The sequence below is a fragment of the Entelurus aequoreus genome, linkage group LG02 (genome assembly GCF_033978785.1).
Source record: "Entelurus aequoreus isolate RoL-2023_Sb linkage group LG02, RoL_Eaeq_v1.1, whole genome shotgun sequence".
NCBI classification, from domain to species: domain Eukaryota; kingdom Metazoa; phylum Chordata; class Actinopteri; order Syngnathiformes; family Syngnathidae; genus Entelurus; species Entelurus aequoreus.
The window spans coordinates 15,768,195-15,783,855 of NC_084732.1; the positions used below are offsets into that span (position 1 = coordinate 15,768,195).

General features: G+C 38.3%; 1 protein-coding gene across 1 annotated transcript; it reads left to right on the plus strand.

Annotated features, from left to right (window-relative positions):
* Nucleotides 1-1,610: 1,610 nt before the first annotated feature.
* fam219b (family with sequence similarity 219 member B) lies at nucleotides 1,611-14,791 on the plus strand. The gene is made up of 6 exons (XM_062023125.1): nucleotides 1,611-1,789; nucleotides 4,843-4,951; nucleotides 7,455-7,548; nucleotides 7,612-7,689; nucleotides 10,829-10,880; nucleotides 12,623-14,791. Exons 1-6 carry the CDS (start codon nucleotides 1,715-1,717, stop codon nucleotides 12,770-12,772), a joined length of 558 nt encoding a protein of 185 aa, XP_061879109.1. The 5' UTR covers nucleotides 1,611-1,714; the 3' UTR covers nucleotides 12,773-14,791.
* Nucleotides 14,792-15,661: the final 870 nt, after the last annotated feature.

Sequence of the window (15,661 nt, forward strand, 5' to 3'; positions counted from 1 at the left end):
CTGTTTAATCTTGACTGAATAAACAAGTCATTCAACGCCATCCTTCAGCTAAATAAATAGATAATGGTTCAAGATCAAGTTGTCTGCTTTTTCTGAACTTCCACTAGAGGGCGACAGAAAGTTAATTTTTTCACAGAACTTTATTTCAACAAGGTAGAAATGAATGGATGGATACAAAACAAACGCCATCTTTCAAAAAGGCAAAAATAAAAAAATAAACATAATTTTCTTTAAATAATATTCACACAATAAATGTACTCACTTGCTTTTTCAAACAATAATCAAGATAAAACTACCATTAAGAAACATGCGAGGAATAACACTACAGATACATTACTTGTAAAAATTGTCTGATTAAAATTATTTTTAATATGGGAAGTTTTCATGCTTTTTTGATTTTATTATGATTATTTATTTTGTATTTTGGAGTAAAAACAAACAGTATTTATTTCATTTGACATTATTTTGGATTTGTGAATTTAGAATGTTCCTAATAGACATGTGTACAGCTCCACTAATGGACATTGGAGTGTTACTTTCAAAGGCAAAATTAAAGTATTGCTAGAAACATCATTTTAAATGGGACTTTATTGTATCATATGTATAGTACATGTTCCAAAAAGAAAAGAGCATAAAACACAGTATATTTAAGTAAACTAAATGTAAAAAAGGGAATAATATTCTAAATAATCTAGTTTGGTTACGCCATCATGACCGCAACACAAGGTTGTAAAAGTTTCAACTACAATTCTAAATAAGATGTCAAAAGAAAACTGAAATCAAATACAAACAGCTTAAAGATTGATCAATACCTATTTATGATGATTTATCAAAATATAAAAGAAATGTACCTAAACAGAACGCTCAAAAAGTAACGCTATGAATCACGTTTTTCCAAGTTTTTGGGGCATTTTTATGCTATTTCCAAGCATTTCCTTTGTATTATTGTTGATTTTAAATGGTCAAACTAATGCATATTATATATGCATGCCCTAGTAAACAAAAAAAAAGTCATATTTTTTTGTTACATTTTGAAGTACTGTGCAGCTAGGTGCGAATGTACCCATTACCAGAGCTGTACACACATACAAAGTCTTCATGAAATTAACACCGTATAAAGTTAACTATATTCTTTTAAATCAAAAAGTGTATTACAAGTACTGAACAGTAATTCTTGTGTTTTTAAAACTACATTTTTTCGACTATTTAACCGGTACTACATGTTCTTAAAGCCACTAATTCTCCGGACTATATTTAAAGTTCAAGCCACACGAGCACATTTTTTTTAATCAATTTTGACATTCTGGTTTATATATTTTTGAACATATTACTTAAATCGTCTTGTCTTCACACATTTTGGTTAGAAATTAAAAATGTATTATAACAATCCAATGCTTCAAAATAAAATCCTCCGCACGTCCCTCACCTCTACCATGAATTGATTAACTTGGACCCCGACTTAAACAAGTTGAAAAACTTATTCGGGTGTTACCATTTAGCGGTCAATTGTACGGCATATGTACTGTACTGTGCAATCTACTAATACAAGTTTCAATCAATCAAAACCTCAATTTTATTTTGAAACCGGAAATAGAACCCACCAAGTCATCCGCTATTAGCACACGAAGCTAACAAGTCAAGCTCGGGCCGTCGCCGGTGTGCCAAACTCACCATGACCGAAATGTGGCGTGCGTTGTGACAACTTGACGCCGAGATGATGAACGACATCTCCGAGGAGCCGGAGAAGGACAGCTTGCTGGAAGCTCCGCCGAATCCGCACAATATTACGGTAAACGTCGGCTAACTAAGCAGCCAGCTAGTGAGCTAGCTTGTTATCAAAACACTGCGCTAACTCGCTAGCCAGAGTTTGACAGTTTGTTTACGCGGAGACGACACGCTTAAATATTGACAATATGTATATATTTGTAACAGCTGGAGTTAGTGTTACATTGGTAGAAACATGTAAAACGCTAATTAGTGACTTCAAATATAATGGGTGGGTAGTACTGTTTTTCTTCACACAGTGGGCGTTACTTGAGTCAACTGCAGAGAGTGTTAGGGTCTTGTCATTGGGCGGGGTTGACCACAATTTATTGGAGCATGACGTCTATATCTTGTGTGGTGTTCCGGTCTGTGGGACCCGTTTTCATTTGTATTAAAAGAAAAATTATGCAATTAATTAATTTTTCAAACTGAGACTCAATGACTTTGGCTCATTTCCTGTGAAGAACATATATCCATACTTGCCAACCCTCCCGAATTTCAGTGCCCCTCCCGAAAATCTCCTGGGGAAACCATTCTCCAGAATTTCTCCCGATTTCCACCAGACAACAATATTGAACTGCCTTTGCGTGCCGGCCCAGTCTCATAGTATCTACGACTTTCCACACACGCAAGTGAATGCAATGCATACTTGGTCAACAGCCATACAGGTCACACTGAGGGTGGCCGTATAAACAACTTTAACACTGTTACAAATATGCGGCACACTGTGAACCCACACCAAACAAGAATGACAAACACATTTCGGGAGAACATCCGCACCGTAACACAACACAAACACAACAGAACAAATACCAAGAACCCCTTGCAGCACTAACTCTTCCGGGACGCTACAATATACACCCCCCCCCCCACCTCAACCCCGCGCCGCCTAACCCCGCCCACCACAACCTCTTCATGCTCTCTCAGGGAGAGCATGTCCCAAATTCCAAGCTGCTGTTTTGAGGCATGTTAAAAAAATAATGCACTTTTTAACTTCAATAATAAATATGGCTGTGCCATGTTGGCACTTTTTTTTCCATAACTTGAGTTAAAGTTGTTCTCTTATTTTGGAAAACCTTGTTACATTGTTTAATGCATCCAGTGGGGCATCACAACAAAATTAGGCATAATAATGTGTTAATTCCACAACTGTATATATCGGTATCTGTAATTAAGAGTTGGACAATATCGGAATATCGGGTATCAGCAAAAAAGCCATTATCGGACATCTCTACTTCAAATATAATGGGTGGATAGTACTGTTTTCCTTCATACAGTGGGCGTTAATTGACTCAACTGCAGAGAGTGTTAGGGTCTTGTCATTGGGCGGGGTTGACCACAATTTATTGGAGCATGACGTCTATATCTTGTGTGGTGTTCCGGTCTGTGGGACCCGTTTTCATTTTTATTAAAAGAAAAATGCTACAATTAATATATTTTTCAAACTGAGACTCACTGACTTTGGCTCATTTCCTGTGAAAAACATATATCCATACTTACCAACCCTCCCGATTTTCTGGGGAGACTCCCGAATTTTAGTGCCCCTCCCGATAATCTCCCGGGGCAACCATTCTCCCGAATTTCTACCGATTTCCACCCAGACAACAATATTGGGGACGTACCTTAAAGGCACTGCCTTTCAGTGCCGGCCCAGTCTCATAGTATCTACGACTTTCCACACACGCAAGTGAATGCAATGCATACTTGCCCAACAGCCATACTGGTCACACTGAGGGTGACCGTATAAACAACTTTAACACTGTTACAAATATGCGCCACACCGTGAACCCACACCAAACAAGAATGACAAACACATTTCCGTAACACAACATAAACACAACAGAACAAATACCCAGAACCTCTTGCAGCACTAACTCACCCGGGACGCTACAATATACACCCCCACCTCAACCCCGCGCCGCCTAACCCCGCCCACCTCAACCTCTTCATGCTCTCTCAGGGAGAGCATGTCCCAAATTCCAAGCTGCTGTTTTGAGGCATGTTAAAAAAAAAAAAAGCACTTTGTAACTTCAATAATAAATATGGCAGTGCCATGTTGGCACTTTTTTCCATAACTTGAGTTGAAGTTGTTCTCTTATTTTGGAAAACCTTGTTACATTGTTTAATGCATCCAGTGGGGCATCACAACAAAATTAGGCATAATAATGTGTTAATTCCACAACTGTATATATCGGTATCGGTTGATATCGGTATCGGTAATTAAGAGTTGGACAATATCGGAATATCGGATATCAGCAAAAAAACCATTATCGGACATCTCTACTTCAAATATAATGGATGGATAGTACTGTTTTTCTTCATACAGTGGGCGTTAATTGACTCAACTGCAGAGAGTGTTAGGGTCTTGTCATTGGGCGGGGTTGACCACAAATTATTGGAGCATGACGTCTATATCTTGTGTGGTGGGACCCGTTTTCATTTTTATTAAAAGAAAAATGCTACAATTAATACATTTTTCAAACTGAGACTCACTGACTATGGTTCATTTTCTGTGAAGAACATATATCAGAATACATATTTAATGACCACACACCATCATACTTGCCAACCTTGAGACCTCCGAATTCGGGAGATGGGGGGGGGGGGGGGGGGGTGTTGAGGTGCAGGCAGCACACCCCTTCCCCTTCGAGCTGTCCTGGATGAAATGAAATTCTTTTTTCCAATCATTTTGGAACTTGCAAGCGTATTTCTTCTTCTTACTCGTCGTCGCCATGTCTCTTCTTCGTTTTTCTGCTCCGTCTCCTTCTTGTTGTGTGTGCAGTTGTGCACTGAGCTCCAAAAGCCGTAGATGTTATTATACCGTCCCGGAAGAGTTAGTGCTGTACTTATTGGTATAAGGTAAACATCTGTTCAGTATTTTAACATAAAAGTGTTTTATTGTGAGGCATTAAAAGCCACAAAATGCAACGTTGGCTGAGTAACAACAATATGAACATTACACAAGGGTTAAAGCAGATGCCACTATGTGAGGAAAATGCAAGTCCAATTGATTTGTGACGCCATAATATACCATACACGTTGCAATTTCCAATATATATGAAATGTTTTGACTTAAAGGGGAATGGTAGCGGCACAAGACCCAAAAACAGCGATGGAGGAATCAGGCCGACGGAGAAGAGAGGACCTTACATCATGTCCAGAGTGCCTGCCATCCACCTCAAGTTACGTAAGTGTTCAAGGAGAACTTCCCCTGTTTTTGTAGTGGAAATTTGCCCATCGTTCACAATCCTTACGTAAGACTTTGATTGATTGATTGATTGAAACTTTTATTAGTAGTTTGCACAGTACAGTACATATTCCGTACAATTGACCACTAAATGGTAACACCCGAATACGTTTTTCAACTTGTTTAAGTCAGAGTCCATGTTAATCAATTCGTGGCACAAATATATACTATCAGCATAATACAGTCATCAGAGTATATACATTCAATTATTTACATTATTTAAAAAACCCACAATGCACTTCTGCCATGACCCCCCCCCCGCCGAATTCTTATTGGTTGGCGTGCGAGTGACGATTGCTGACGTGTGTGTGACGATGGCTGCCGTTTGCTTCGTCGCTCACGCGAATGAGATAAATAATATTATTTGATATTTTACGGTAATGTGTTAATAATTTCACACATAAGTCGCTCCGGAGTATAAGTCGCACCCACGGCCAAACTATGAAGAAAACTGCGACTTATAGTCAGAATAATACGGTAAATAAAGTCGATTGGATAAAAAGGCAAAAAAAAATGTATAAATGCATTTAAAAACAAAACTCTTATTATTAATTAGTATTAAGATTTATTTTGATATCGTTTTGCCATATTTTAAATAGTTGTTTATTGTACAATGCACTTCGAGATTTTTTCAAGTGTCATTTTAGAGACTTTTAATGACTTAAAAAAAACAAAACTACTAGCAACAAATGTAAACTTCTGTCCCAGGATGTCCCTGACGAAAGAAGAGAGCTACAGTTGGCATGACGTCGCACTTGCATCGCGCTGTTGCTCCAGTTGGATTTTCTCTTCTCTTAATATATGCACATTTTTAAGATCGCTGTCCACAAGTATATCTGCAATATATAAAATTTACATCCACATTGCAGACATGCTGACAACGCTCCAGACAATGACGTGCGTCTTGTTTACATTCATGTTCGGCAGCACTGTTTTCGGTAATCAAAGTCTTTGCTTGGTGGTTGAGTTTTCGGTACATCACTTGTCAATAGTGCGCTTATAATTTACTATATATATTTCCATTCATACTGAACGACCAGCTGCTGTTAATGTTTTATGTTCCTGTGGTTTGGATTTAATGTCAGTTTTTCCATGTTTGCGAACACACCGTTCGTGCCTGAAAAGTGATTGGCGGAGAATGAGGAAGTGTTGTTGTGCGTGGACTCACGGAGACCAAAGTTTGCACACGGGAGGTAAAACCTTTTAGAATTGAGCCGCTTCTTATCATAAGATTGGTAATACAAGTTAAAAATAGCGTCAGACTTTGTGTGATTTCTTCTGGGGGCTACAATATATTATATTACTTTAATTTGCTTTCATGTAAAAAAACAACAACTTAATTTCAAGGTGTTGCCTTGAAAATAAGCCACATTCTGTTACATTAAGGGGAAAACCTGCTCTCACTTGGATACTAGGACGATGTGGACATAAACCGAGAAGTTGGTCATCTGTGACATTCAACTTATACCCGAAGATGGCGAGAAAAACACTAACAATTCATACGCCGTCATTTGCTTAAATTGAGCAAAAACACATAAATATTACATGTTATTATGAATACTTTTACCATGTTACATATACAGTACAGGCCAAAAGTTTGGACACAACTTCTCATTCGATGCGTTTTCTTTATTTTCATGACTGTTTACATTGTAGTTTGTCACTGAAGGCATCAAAACTATGAATGAACACATGTGGAGTTATGTACTTAACAAAAAAAGGTGAAATAACTGAAAACATGTTTTATATTCTAGTTTCTTCAAAATAGCCACCCTTTGCTCTGATTACTGCTTTGCACACCCTTGGCATTCTCTCGATGAGCTTCAAGAGGTGTCATAGTTTTGATGCCTTCAGTGACAATCTACTATGTAAATAGTCATGAAAATAAAGAAAACACATTGAAATGAGAAGGCGCGTCCAAACGTTTGACCTGTACTTTACTGTACATATATAAATTACTTATAGCATGTACTGTATATAAAACAATGATGGAGGTTTTTAGAGCGCTACATAGGCGTAATAGAGTGACTACTATTAGCTCCATTGTAAGCTGACTTTTGCTAATGTTCATTTACGATTTAGAATGCATAAAAAAAGAAAAACGTGTGTTCTTGTCTTACGAAAGGATTGTGAATGATAAACAAAATTCCAAAATAGGGCAGTTGCCCTTTAACGTCATAGAATGGTCTTTTTATGCCTTTTAACCTTTATAACCGCTGTCTGTTTTATGACTTCAGGACTAATGTGTTTATCGGGACTGACGTGTTTATGTCGGAGCACATAAGTGCAAATGAACCGCATCATCAGTTTCACCGAGTGTGTAGTCGGGATGCAGCGGTACGCCGTAAAACACTGAAGCGTTCGGTCCGCCCTTCACGGGACAGGTCGCCCTCAATGACCGCAGTTTTTAGGTCTTGAAATTCATCGTGCTCGTCTTCCTTAGAGAAACACAGGGAGTTCGCCAGGAAGGCTCTGAAGAAGAAGGCTCTGTCACCAGGACCTCCTGTCATACATCAGCCCAGACAAGGAGCCAAGAGGTACCAAGAGACCCCGACTTAGCTGCTGTGTTTACATTCAAACATGTCCTCTCTTCCTACTAGGAAAGTGAAATATAACAAGGGCTACACTGCTTTGAGTCAGCATGCGGAGGAAACTTTGATTGCACTGGATTCAGGCAGGTAAGAACACAGTATTAGGGCTGTCCTAAACCGATAGTCATATCGGGCCGATATCAGCAAAAAAATAAGTATCCTGCAGTACGTTTACTTGTGCAAAGCTGGACAGTCAGTTAACATCTAAATGTCCTCCAAAAAGCACACAAGGTTGCTCTTTTCTTCTATTTAAGTCATTTACAAAGGGTAACCATGGTAGGCTACTGGCAGCTACACAACAGCCAAGCACACACTAGGACACAAGCTAGACATTCGTAATAAGTGTCCTTAATTGAACAACATATATTGTATTGTTTGAAACCCCACATTTTAAACAATACAAATCATTATAGTTGTATTTTAGTGAAGTTATTTACAAAAGGTAAACATGGTTTATATGTTACTATGAGATAGTAGCTACACAGCAGCTAAGCACACAATAGCAAAGAAGCTAGAAATATGTAATAAGTGTATTTAATTGAAAAATATTGCCACCTAAAACATATTTGAATGTAAAAAAAAAAGTATGGCAGCTACACAGCAGCTGAGCACACAATAGCTCACAAACTAGACGTTCATAAAAAAAGAGTCTTTGATTGAACAACATGGCAGTCTAAAACATTACGTTTTAAACACAAATCTAATGATTATGGTTGTATTTGTCAAGTCATTTACAAAAGGTAAACATGGTTGGCTATATGCTACTAGGAGCTAGCAGCTACACAGCAGCTAAGCACACAAAAGCACACAAGCTAGATGTTCAAAAAAAGTGTCCTTAATTAAACATCGCAGTCTAAAAACACCACAATTAAAACAAGAATAAAATAATTTATAGTCGTACAGGTCAAGTCATTTACAAAAGGAATACATGGTAGACTATAGGCTACTAGGAGTCAGCAGCTACACAACCTCTAAGCACACTATAGCACACAAGCTAGACATTCGTAATTAGCGTCCTTAATTGAACAACATGGCAGTCTAAAACACCACGTTTTAAACAAGTTTTGAATAATTATATAGTTATTTATTGAAGGTAAACTTTATAGTCTACTAGGAGCAAGCAGCTACACAACAGCTAAGCACACAATAGCACACAAGATAGACATGCGCAATGAGTGTCTTTAATTAAGAAACATTGCAGTCTAAAACATATGTCAATATAAAGTTAAGTTAAGATACCAATGATTGTCACACACACACTAGGTGTGGTGAAATTTGTCCTCTGCATTTGACACATCCCCTTGTTCACCCCAAGGGAGGTGAGGGGAGCAGTGAGCAGCAGCGGTGGCCGCGCTCGGGAATAATTTTTGGTGATTTAACCCCCAATTCCAACCCTTGATGCTGAGTGCCAAGCAGAGAGGTAATGGGTCACATTTTTATAGTCTTTGGTATGACTCGGCCGGGGTTCGAACTCACGACCTACCGATCTCAGGGCGGACACTCTAACCACAAGGCCATACTGTACATAAGTGTTCTTAATTGAACTATATTGTATTTTGTCAATATAAACTTGTATCAAATAGTTATAGTTGCATATTACTTACACATATAGTCTCCAAGCCAAAAGCATATTTAAAAAGTATCCAGTAAGAAACGTGTCCACACCATTCAACTTACTGCGTCATGAGCTTAACTTAATGAATTATTGTGGCCACTGTGTCGCCCCAAAAACCCAACAACCATTACCACTCCACTTTAACCTAAAGACAGCATATTCAATTCCAGAATGTTGATAATAAATAGGTTAGCGTGTTTCATACTTACCATTAGGGCTGTGCGGTATACCGGTAATACGAGTTATACTGGTATATTTTAGAAAAAGATACACTACCGTTCAAAAGTTTGGGGTCACATTGAAATGTCCTTATTTTTGAAGGAAAAGCACTGTACTTTTCAATGAAGATAACTTTAAACTAGTCTTAACTTTAAAGAAATACACTCTATACATTGCTAATGTGGTAAATGACTATTCTAGCGGCAAATGTCTGGTTTTTGGTGCAATATCTACATAGGTGTATAGAGGCCCATTTCCAGCAACTATCACTCCAGTGTTCTAATGGTACAATGTGTTTGCTCATTGGCTCAGAAGGCTAATTGATGATTAGAAAACCCTTGTGCAATCATGTTCTCACATCTGAAAACAGTTTAGCTCGTTACAGAAGCTACAAAACTGACCTTCCTTTGAGCAGATTGAGTTTCTGGAGCATCACATTTGTGGGGCCAATTAAACGCTCAAAATGGCCAGAAAAAGAGAACTTTCATTTGAAACTCGACAGTCTATTCTTGTTCTTAGAAATGAAGGCTATTCCACAAAATTGTTTGGGTGACCCCAAACTTTTGAACGGTAGTGTATATATTTGAGACAATGCCGCCATACCGATATTATATATCTTTTGCTGCTGCCTTTATTACGGCCGTCTGCTCTGCTCAGCACCGCAAGGGTAGAAGGAGGACAATGCCTGACATAATGTCTCACCACCAAGGTATGTTTAATGGCATTCTGTACATGGAGTGTGTTTTTACCCAGCTGGCTTAAACATGCGGCTAATAAAAGTTACCACAAAAGTCAACAAAGCATAAGTGTGTCATTCAGCCCGTTTTGTTTACATTGTGTTTTTTTGTACAGCTCTATTTTCTTTAAATGTGGGCTATTTGTAATATAAATGTAATAAAGGTTTAAATAATACTGTTCATATTTATGTGGAAAGAAAGTGGAACATGTGGTGTTGAGTTTCAACTAAACACTTTTCACGTTTTGTTTAATATACCGATATATACAGTACGTATATCGCATATTGCCATTTGGCCTAAAAATACCACGATATCAGTGTTGGTCCATATAGCCTCAGAATAATTTCACCTGATCAAAAACATTCCACACAAGAAAATAATACAAGTATGTATGATTTGTGCTGATATCGGATTAATATTCGTGTCGTCCACTTTTTAAAGCTCTATATGGGTATTGAATCGAAAGTGAAAAGGTTTTGTCGGGACAGCCCAATTATTATCATTATTATTTTCAATCTTTCACTGCAAATGTGTTGAGTTCTGCCTGTTCAGTAAACAAGCTTTCAAGAAGACAAAAGCGTGTTTTGGCTCCAAGATCAGCGCGCATTCTCCGGTGTAATCACGACCACTCAACCGGTCTTTCTTGTCGTTGCAGCGATGAAGAGATTGATCTGGAGCAGTGCTCCTCAGGCTACTCCTCGGCTGAGGTGAGTCACTTCCCCTGCTTCACTTTGTCTGTCGATCAAAGTGTCCAAATGTTCTTAGCAAGCTTGTAGTCCCTTATGTTTCCCCCAGTAGCACCTTTGTGAACATGTGGTTGTGTGTAGGGATGTCACTGTATGAACATTTCTTATCACGGTTATTGTGATCAAAATTATCATGGTTATCATTATTAGCGCAGTAATTTTAAATGTGCTCAAAATGTTCAAAAACGTCATACTGATATCTTTTAACTAAGTTTTATTTAAAAAAACACAAACAAAACATTCAAAATGTATGTATGTACCTCAGGTAGGAAGTTGAATGTGAATATGAAAGCAACACAAGCATTATAAACAAAGTAATATGGCAGAAACAAAATAATACTATAAATAAATAAAAATAAATTTGAACATTTTAGGTGGCACCTTATGGACATAAAACGTAACTGCACTTTTTGTCCATATAGATAAAAGTAGTGTTCATAACGATGTCTCGTCTTACACATAGGACTGCATGAGTAAGGGCAAAATAATAATGACGATTATTTTCATCAATATTGAAAACACTATTATTAATCATGATTATTGATTATGTTTGGTAAAACAGTGTTGGGGTGTGAACGCGACGCCATCATGTAATTTGTTATACCTAATAAAAGTGCTCTAGATAAATGTTATTTATATATTTAAAAACAAATATTTCTGTTTTTAATCATTAATAGTTTTTTGGTAAATAGTAACAGCGTCTCAGATTTTTTATTACATGATGCCTTTATCTCTATTTTTACATTTTCATAGAGAGAGGTATTTTTTGATTTATGTCCACACATTTTCATGTACTAATGTGTGTACATGTACACACTTTATCGGGACATATTGAGTAGAAATCTGTCGTATAGGTATTAAATATACACCATAAAACATTAACAAAATGTTATGTCACATGAATAGTTATAAAGTAATTACTTTGTGGAATGAAAAAAACACAAAGTTAAGTAAAAAACATGGTGTTTACTTTTTGATATCAAAATAAAACACAAAGAAGTTTGGCTAATGAAGATAAAGTCAAATAAACCAGCTTTGTTCTTCAACAACAACCATGTACTTCAGTGCAACAATTTGGCCAACAAAAATAAACAGGAGTGATACCTCTTACATCCAACACACAATCTTTGTGCCTCACCGACAACTCGGCCTGTGTTCAATTCGATGAAATGACAAAACATTTTAGCTAGTATTGATGTTATTTGAACACTGACAAAGTTTACAGTTAAAATAAAGGAGTGAGCATCCTAGTAAACAAACTACAGACTTTATAAGCAAGTTGTGACAACGTACCCGACACATTGCCTGCTGCATGCTAACTCTCGAAACGACTCTAGCTGCATGTTCAAAATGAAACTGCAACATCATATATTTTTCTCCTCCAACAGCCTTGCGCTCTTAATCTCACATCAAGACTCCACGGAAGTAGAAGCGATTGAAACGAAGCGATCGGCTCCGTTTACGCGGAGGGAACATTTTCAAAGCAAAGTCCGTGTAGTCGTCGCTGCCGCCATGTTTTCTTGAGCCTGACGGCACAAATGTGCAGGCGCTGTGGCGAAGTAAGCAGTGTTGCCTAAAATGCATTAATAAATGACGGTTTTTCGGTAGTTAAAAATTCATACGGTACTACTAACCGTCTGGAATTTTATTGCGGTTTATCATAATACCGTTTACCGTTACATCCCGAGTTGTGCGCCCTGCAGATCCACCCGGACTTAAGCAAGCAGCTGCTTCAGGACGGCTACCGCCTAGACGAGATCCCCGACGACGAGGACCTGGACCTGATCCCGCCCAAGGCCATGGGCTCCTCCGTGTGCTGCTGCGCCGAGGGCCCGTCCTGCTGCACGCAGTGAGGCGGACGCTTCTGACTTCAGAGCAGGTTTGGGATCAAAGTCGCCGGCGCTCGCTGCCTTCAAAGCCGGCAACACTGCTGGAGCCTGAAGCTCTTCCTCTTCCTCTTCTTCTTCTTCTTCTTGAGGAAGAGGCGTGGCATGACCGCACAGATGGACAGCAACAAAATAAGCCTTATCCACTGTGACTCCAAAGCTATTTTTCTATGTTCGCGTTATTTCTTTTTATACCTGAGACGCCAACTATGCTAGCACTCTAAATAGAATGGCACGGGGGCGAGAGTTCCCATGATGCACTCTGGTGTTCTTTAAGACTCCATCGCCTGCAACTATTATTAACTAGAACAACTAGGGATGGGTACCGAATTCTGCGCTTTTATAGGCACCGACCAAATTCTGTTGGTACTACCGGGTATCAATTCACGTAAAATCATACGATGCTATATTTCGATACCTTTGTTACACGTGACGTCACGTCCGGTTGAAAATGAAACTTCGGCTCCCATAAAGAGTCAAGCAGTAATGTTGCAATTTTCACCACCAACAAAGCAAGTATGCGTGGTAGAAAACGCTCTAATCTGAAGTAAGGCCCCACTCTTCTTCTTGATGCTAATTTACATTGGATTTGCCATAGATGGGCTACTACTAGCATTAGCGACTTTACATGGCAATTTCAACACTTCCAAATTTGGTAATGAAAAGTACAACTAAGATGAATGTTACAGTCAAACAGCTGCTGTGTAATAAGCACAATACTTACAGTATAAACACCTTGTAGGGCGCAACATAACACATTCGGCTTCCTGGAAAAAACTACTTCCTATTTAGACAATATAGTTTGTAGGGTACTGCAATGTAATGCCTTGGAAGTGCAACTGCATTGACAATGAGACTCAAATGTAATAAGAAACCAAGATATCAAACAATTCGCATTAAATAACACTCATTAAAGTACCGAAAATTGGTACTGTTGAGTACCGGTATTGATCCCCAGGTTCCGGGTTATAATAATAATAATAATAATAATAGATTTTATTTGTAAAAAAGCACTTTACATTGAGCAAACAACCTCAAAGTGTTGCAGTGTGTTAAAAAATTCTAAAAATTAAAAAATGTTCAAATGTGAACGCTACCCATCCCTAAAAACATTCCCTGACTGCTGGCACATTAGCATATTCCAACAAATTAGCATTCTAATGTTTTAAATATGAATAGAAAACTTCACTGCGGTTGCTCTCCAAGCTACAGTAAATGCTGTACACGATGAATGCTTCATAAAACTACTCTATTGTATCGCTTTTCATACAATATTTATTATCCAAAAATGTATTTCCTTGAAAAGGTGAGTTACATGTGTAAAATTGTGCTGGTTTGGGCAGGCCAAGCACCGATGAAATGGATTAAAAAGTCAGTGGTTTGGAGTCAGTCTTAGACCTAATGGAGCTCCTAAGTTGCATTCCCATTCCAAATGTCACTTTATGTTACAGTCTGGGTCCAAGTGCATGGATAAAGAGTACTGCAGACTCTCTGAGGAGGTTTACATGTGTGGACTATAAACTTTACCCCCAATAATAAGTGGTCTTGACCCTAAGATGAATATTGACTAATATTTGTCATGTTGCAGTGCAGACCACATGATTACATGTTCAGGAACGAGTAGGACTTTTATTGCTTGAAAAAGAGTATGGGGCGAGAGGTTCTTGGTCTTTCCAATCCCTCTGACTGCACTTTTTAATGATGTTGTGTTCCACACTAGGGGTCAGTAGCAAGTACACTCATGTCTTGCGGTGTCACACACTAGGGGTCAGTAGCAAGTACACTCATGTCTTGCGGTGTCACACACTAGGGGTCAGTAGCAAGTACACTCATGTCTTGCGGTGTCACACACTAGGGGTCAGTAGCAAGTACACTCATGTCAACCCGTGCTATGCAACTGCTGGACAATCTGCTCAGCATTCTGTTCTCTTTGATCATGCTTACAACTCTTTTTGTTTACATTGTCAAATAAACTTATGTCATACCTTTTTGTTGTGGCCCTCGCTCACTTGCACGTGCCCAACAACAGCAAAGCAACATTGTCGTATAGAGGATCTTTAACTAGCATTTTTGAAAGTGGTCTTTAATCAATCAATCAATCAATCAAAGTTTACTTTTATAGCCCTAAATCACAAGTGTCTCAAAGGGCTACAGCACAGCGTTCCTATCATATATAGAGGATCTTTGACAAGCTTTTTTTTTTTTTTTGCAGAATGGTCCTTAAAAACAGTTCCTGTCACATATAGAGGAATATTTTACTAGCTTTTTAGCAGTGGGTCCTTAAAACAGCTCCTGTCAAATAAAGAGGATCTTTGACTAGCTTTGTTTTTGCAGCAGGTCTTCGAAAACAGCAAAAGCATTCCTGTCACATAGATGATCTTTGACTAGCCTTTTTTGCAGTAGGTCCTTAAAACAGAGGGCTATGTTACAGGCTATGTTTAGGTCTTTAAAAAGTGTTTATTTTGTTATAGGCCTGATTGCTCCTGTCGTATGAAAAGGATCTTCAACTAGCATTTTTGAAAGTGGTCTTTAGAAACAGCACAGCGGTCCTATCACATATAGAGGATCTTTGACAAGCTTTTTTTTTTTTGCAATAGGTCCTTAAAAACAGTTCCTGTCACATATAGACAAATATTTTACTAGTTTTTTTGCAGTGGGTCCTTAAAACAGCTCATGTCAAATAAAGAGGATCTTTGACTAGCTTTGTTTTTGCAGCAGGTCTTCAAAAACAGCAAAAGTATTCCTGTCACATAAAGAGGATCTTTGACTAGCTTTTTTTGCAGTAGGTCCTTAAAACAGAGGGCTATGTCACATATAGAGGGTCTTTGACAAGTGTTTATTTTGTCATAGGCCCGT

Excerpts from the sequence above, each read along its gene's own strand:
- fam219b (XM_062023125.1), top strand. The coding sequence starts at position 1,715 with ATGATGAACGACATCTCCGAGGAGCCGGAGAAGGACAGCTTGCTGGAA. Across the intron at positions 4,952-7,454 it reads TGCCATCCACCTCAAGTTAC|AGAAACACAGGGAGTTCGCC; the intron begins GTAAGTGTTCAA and ends CGTCTTCCTTAG. Across the intron at positions 10,881-12,622 it reads CAGGCTACTCCTCGGCTGAG|ATCCACCCGGACTTAAGCAA; the intron begins GTGAGTCACTTC and ends TGCGCCCTGCAG.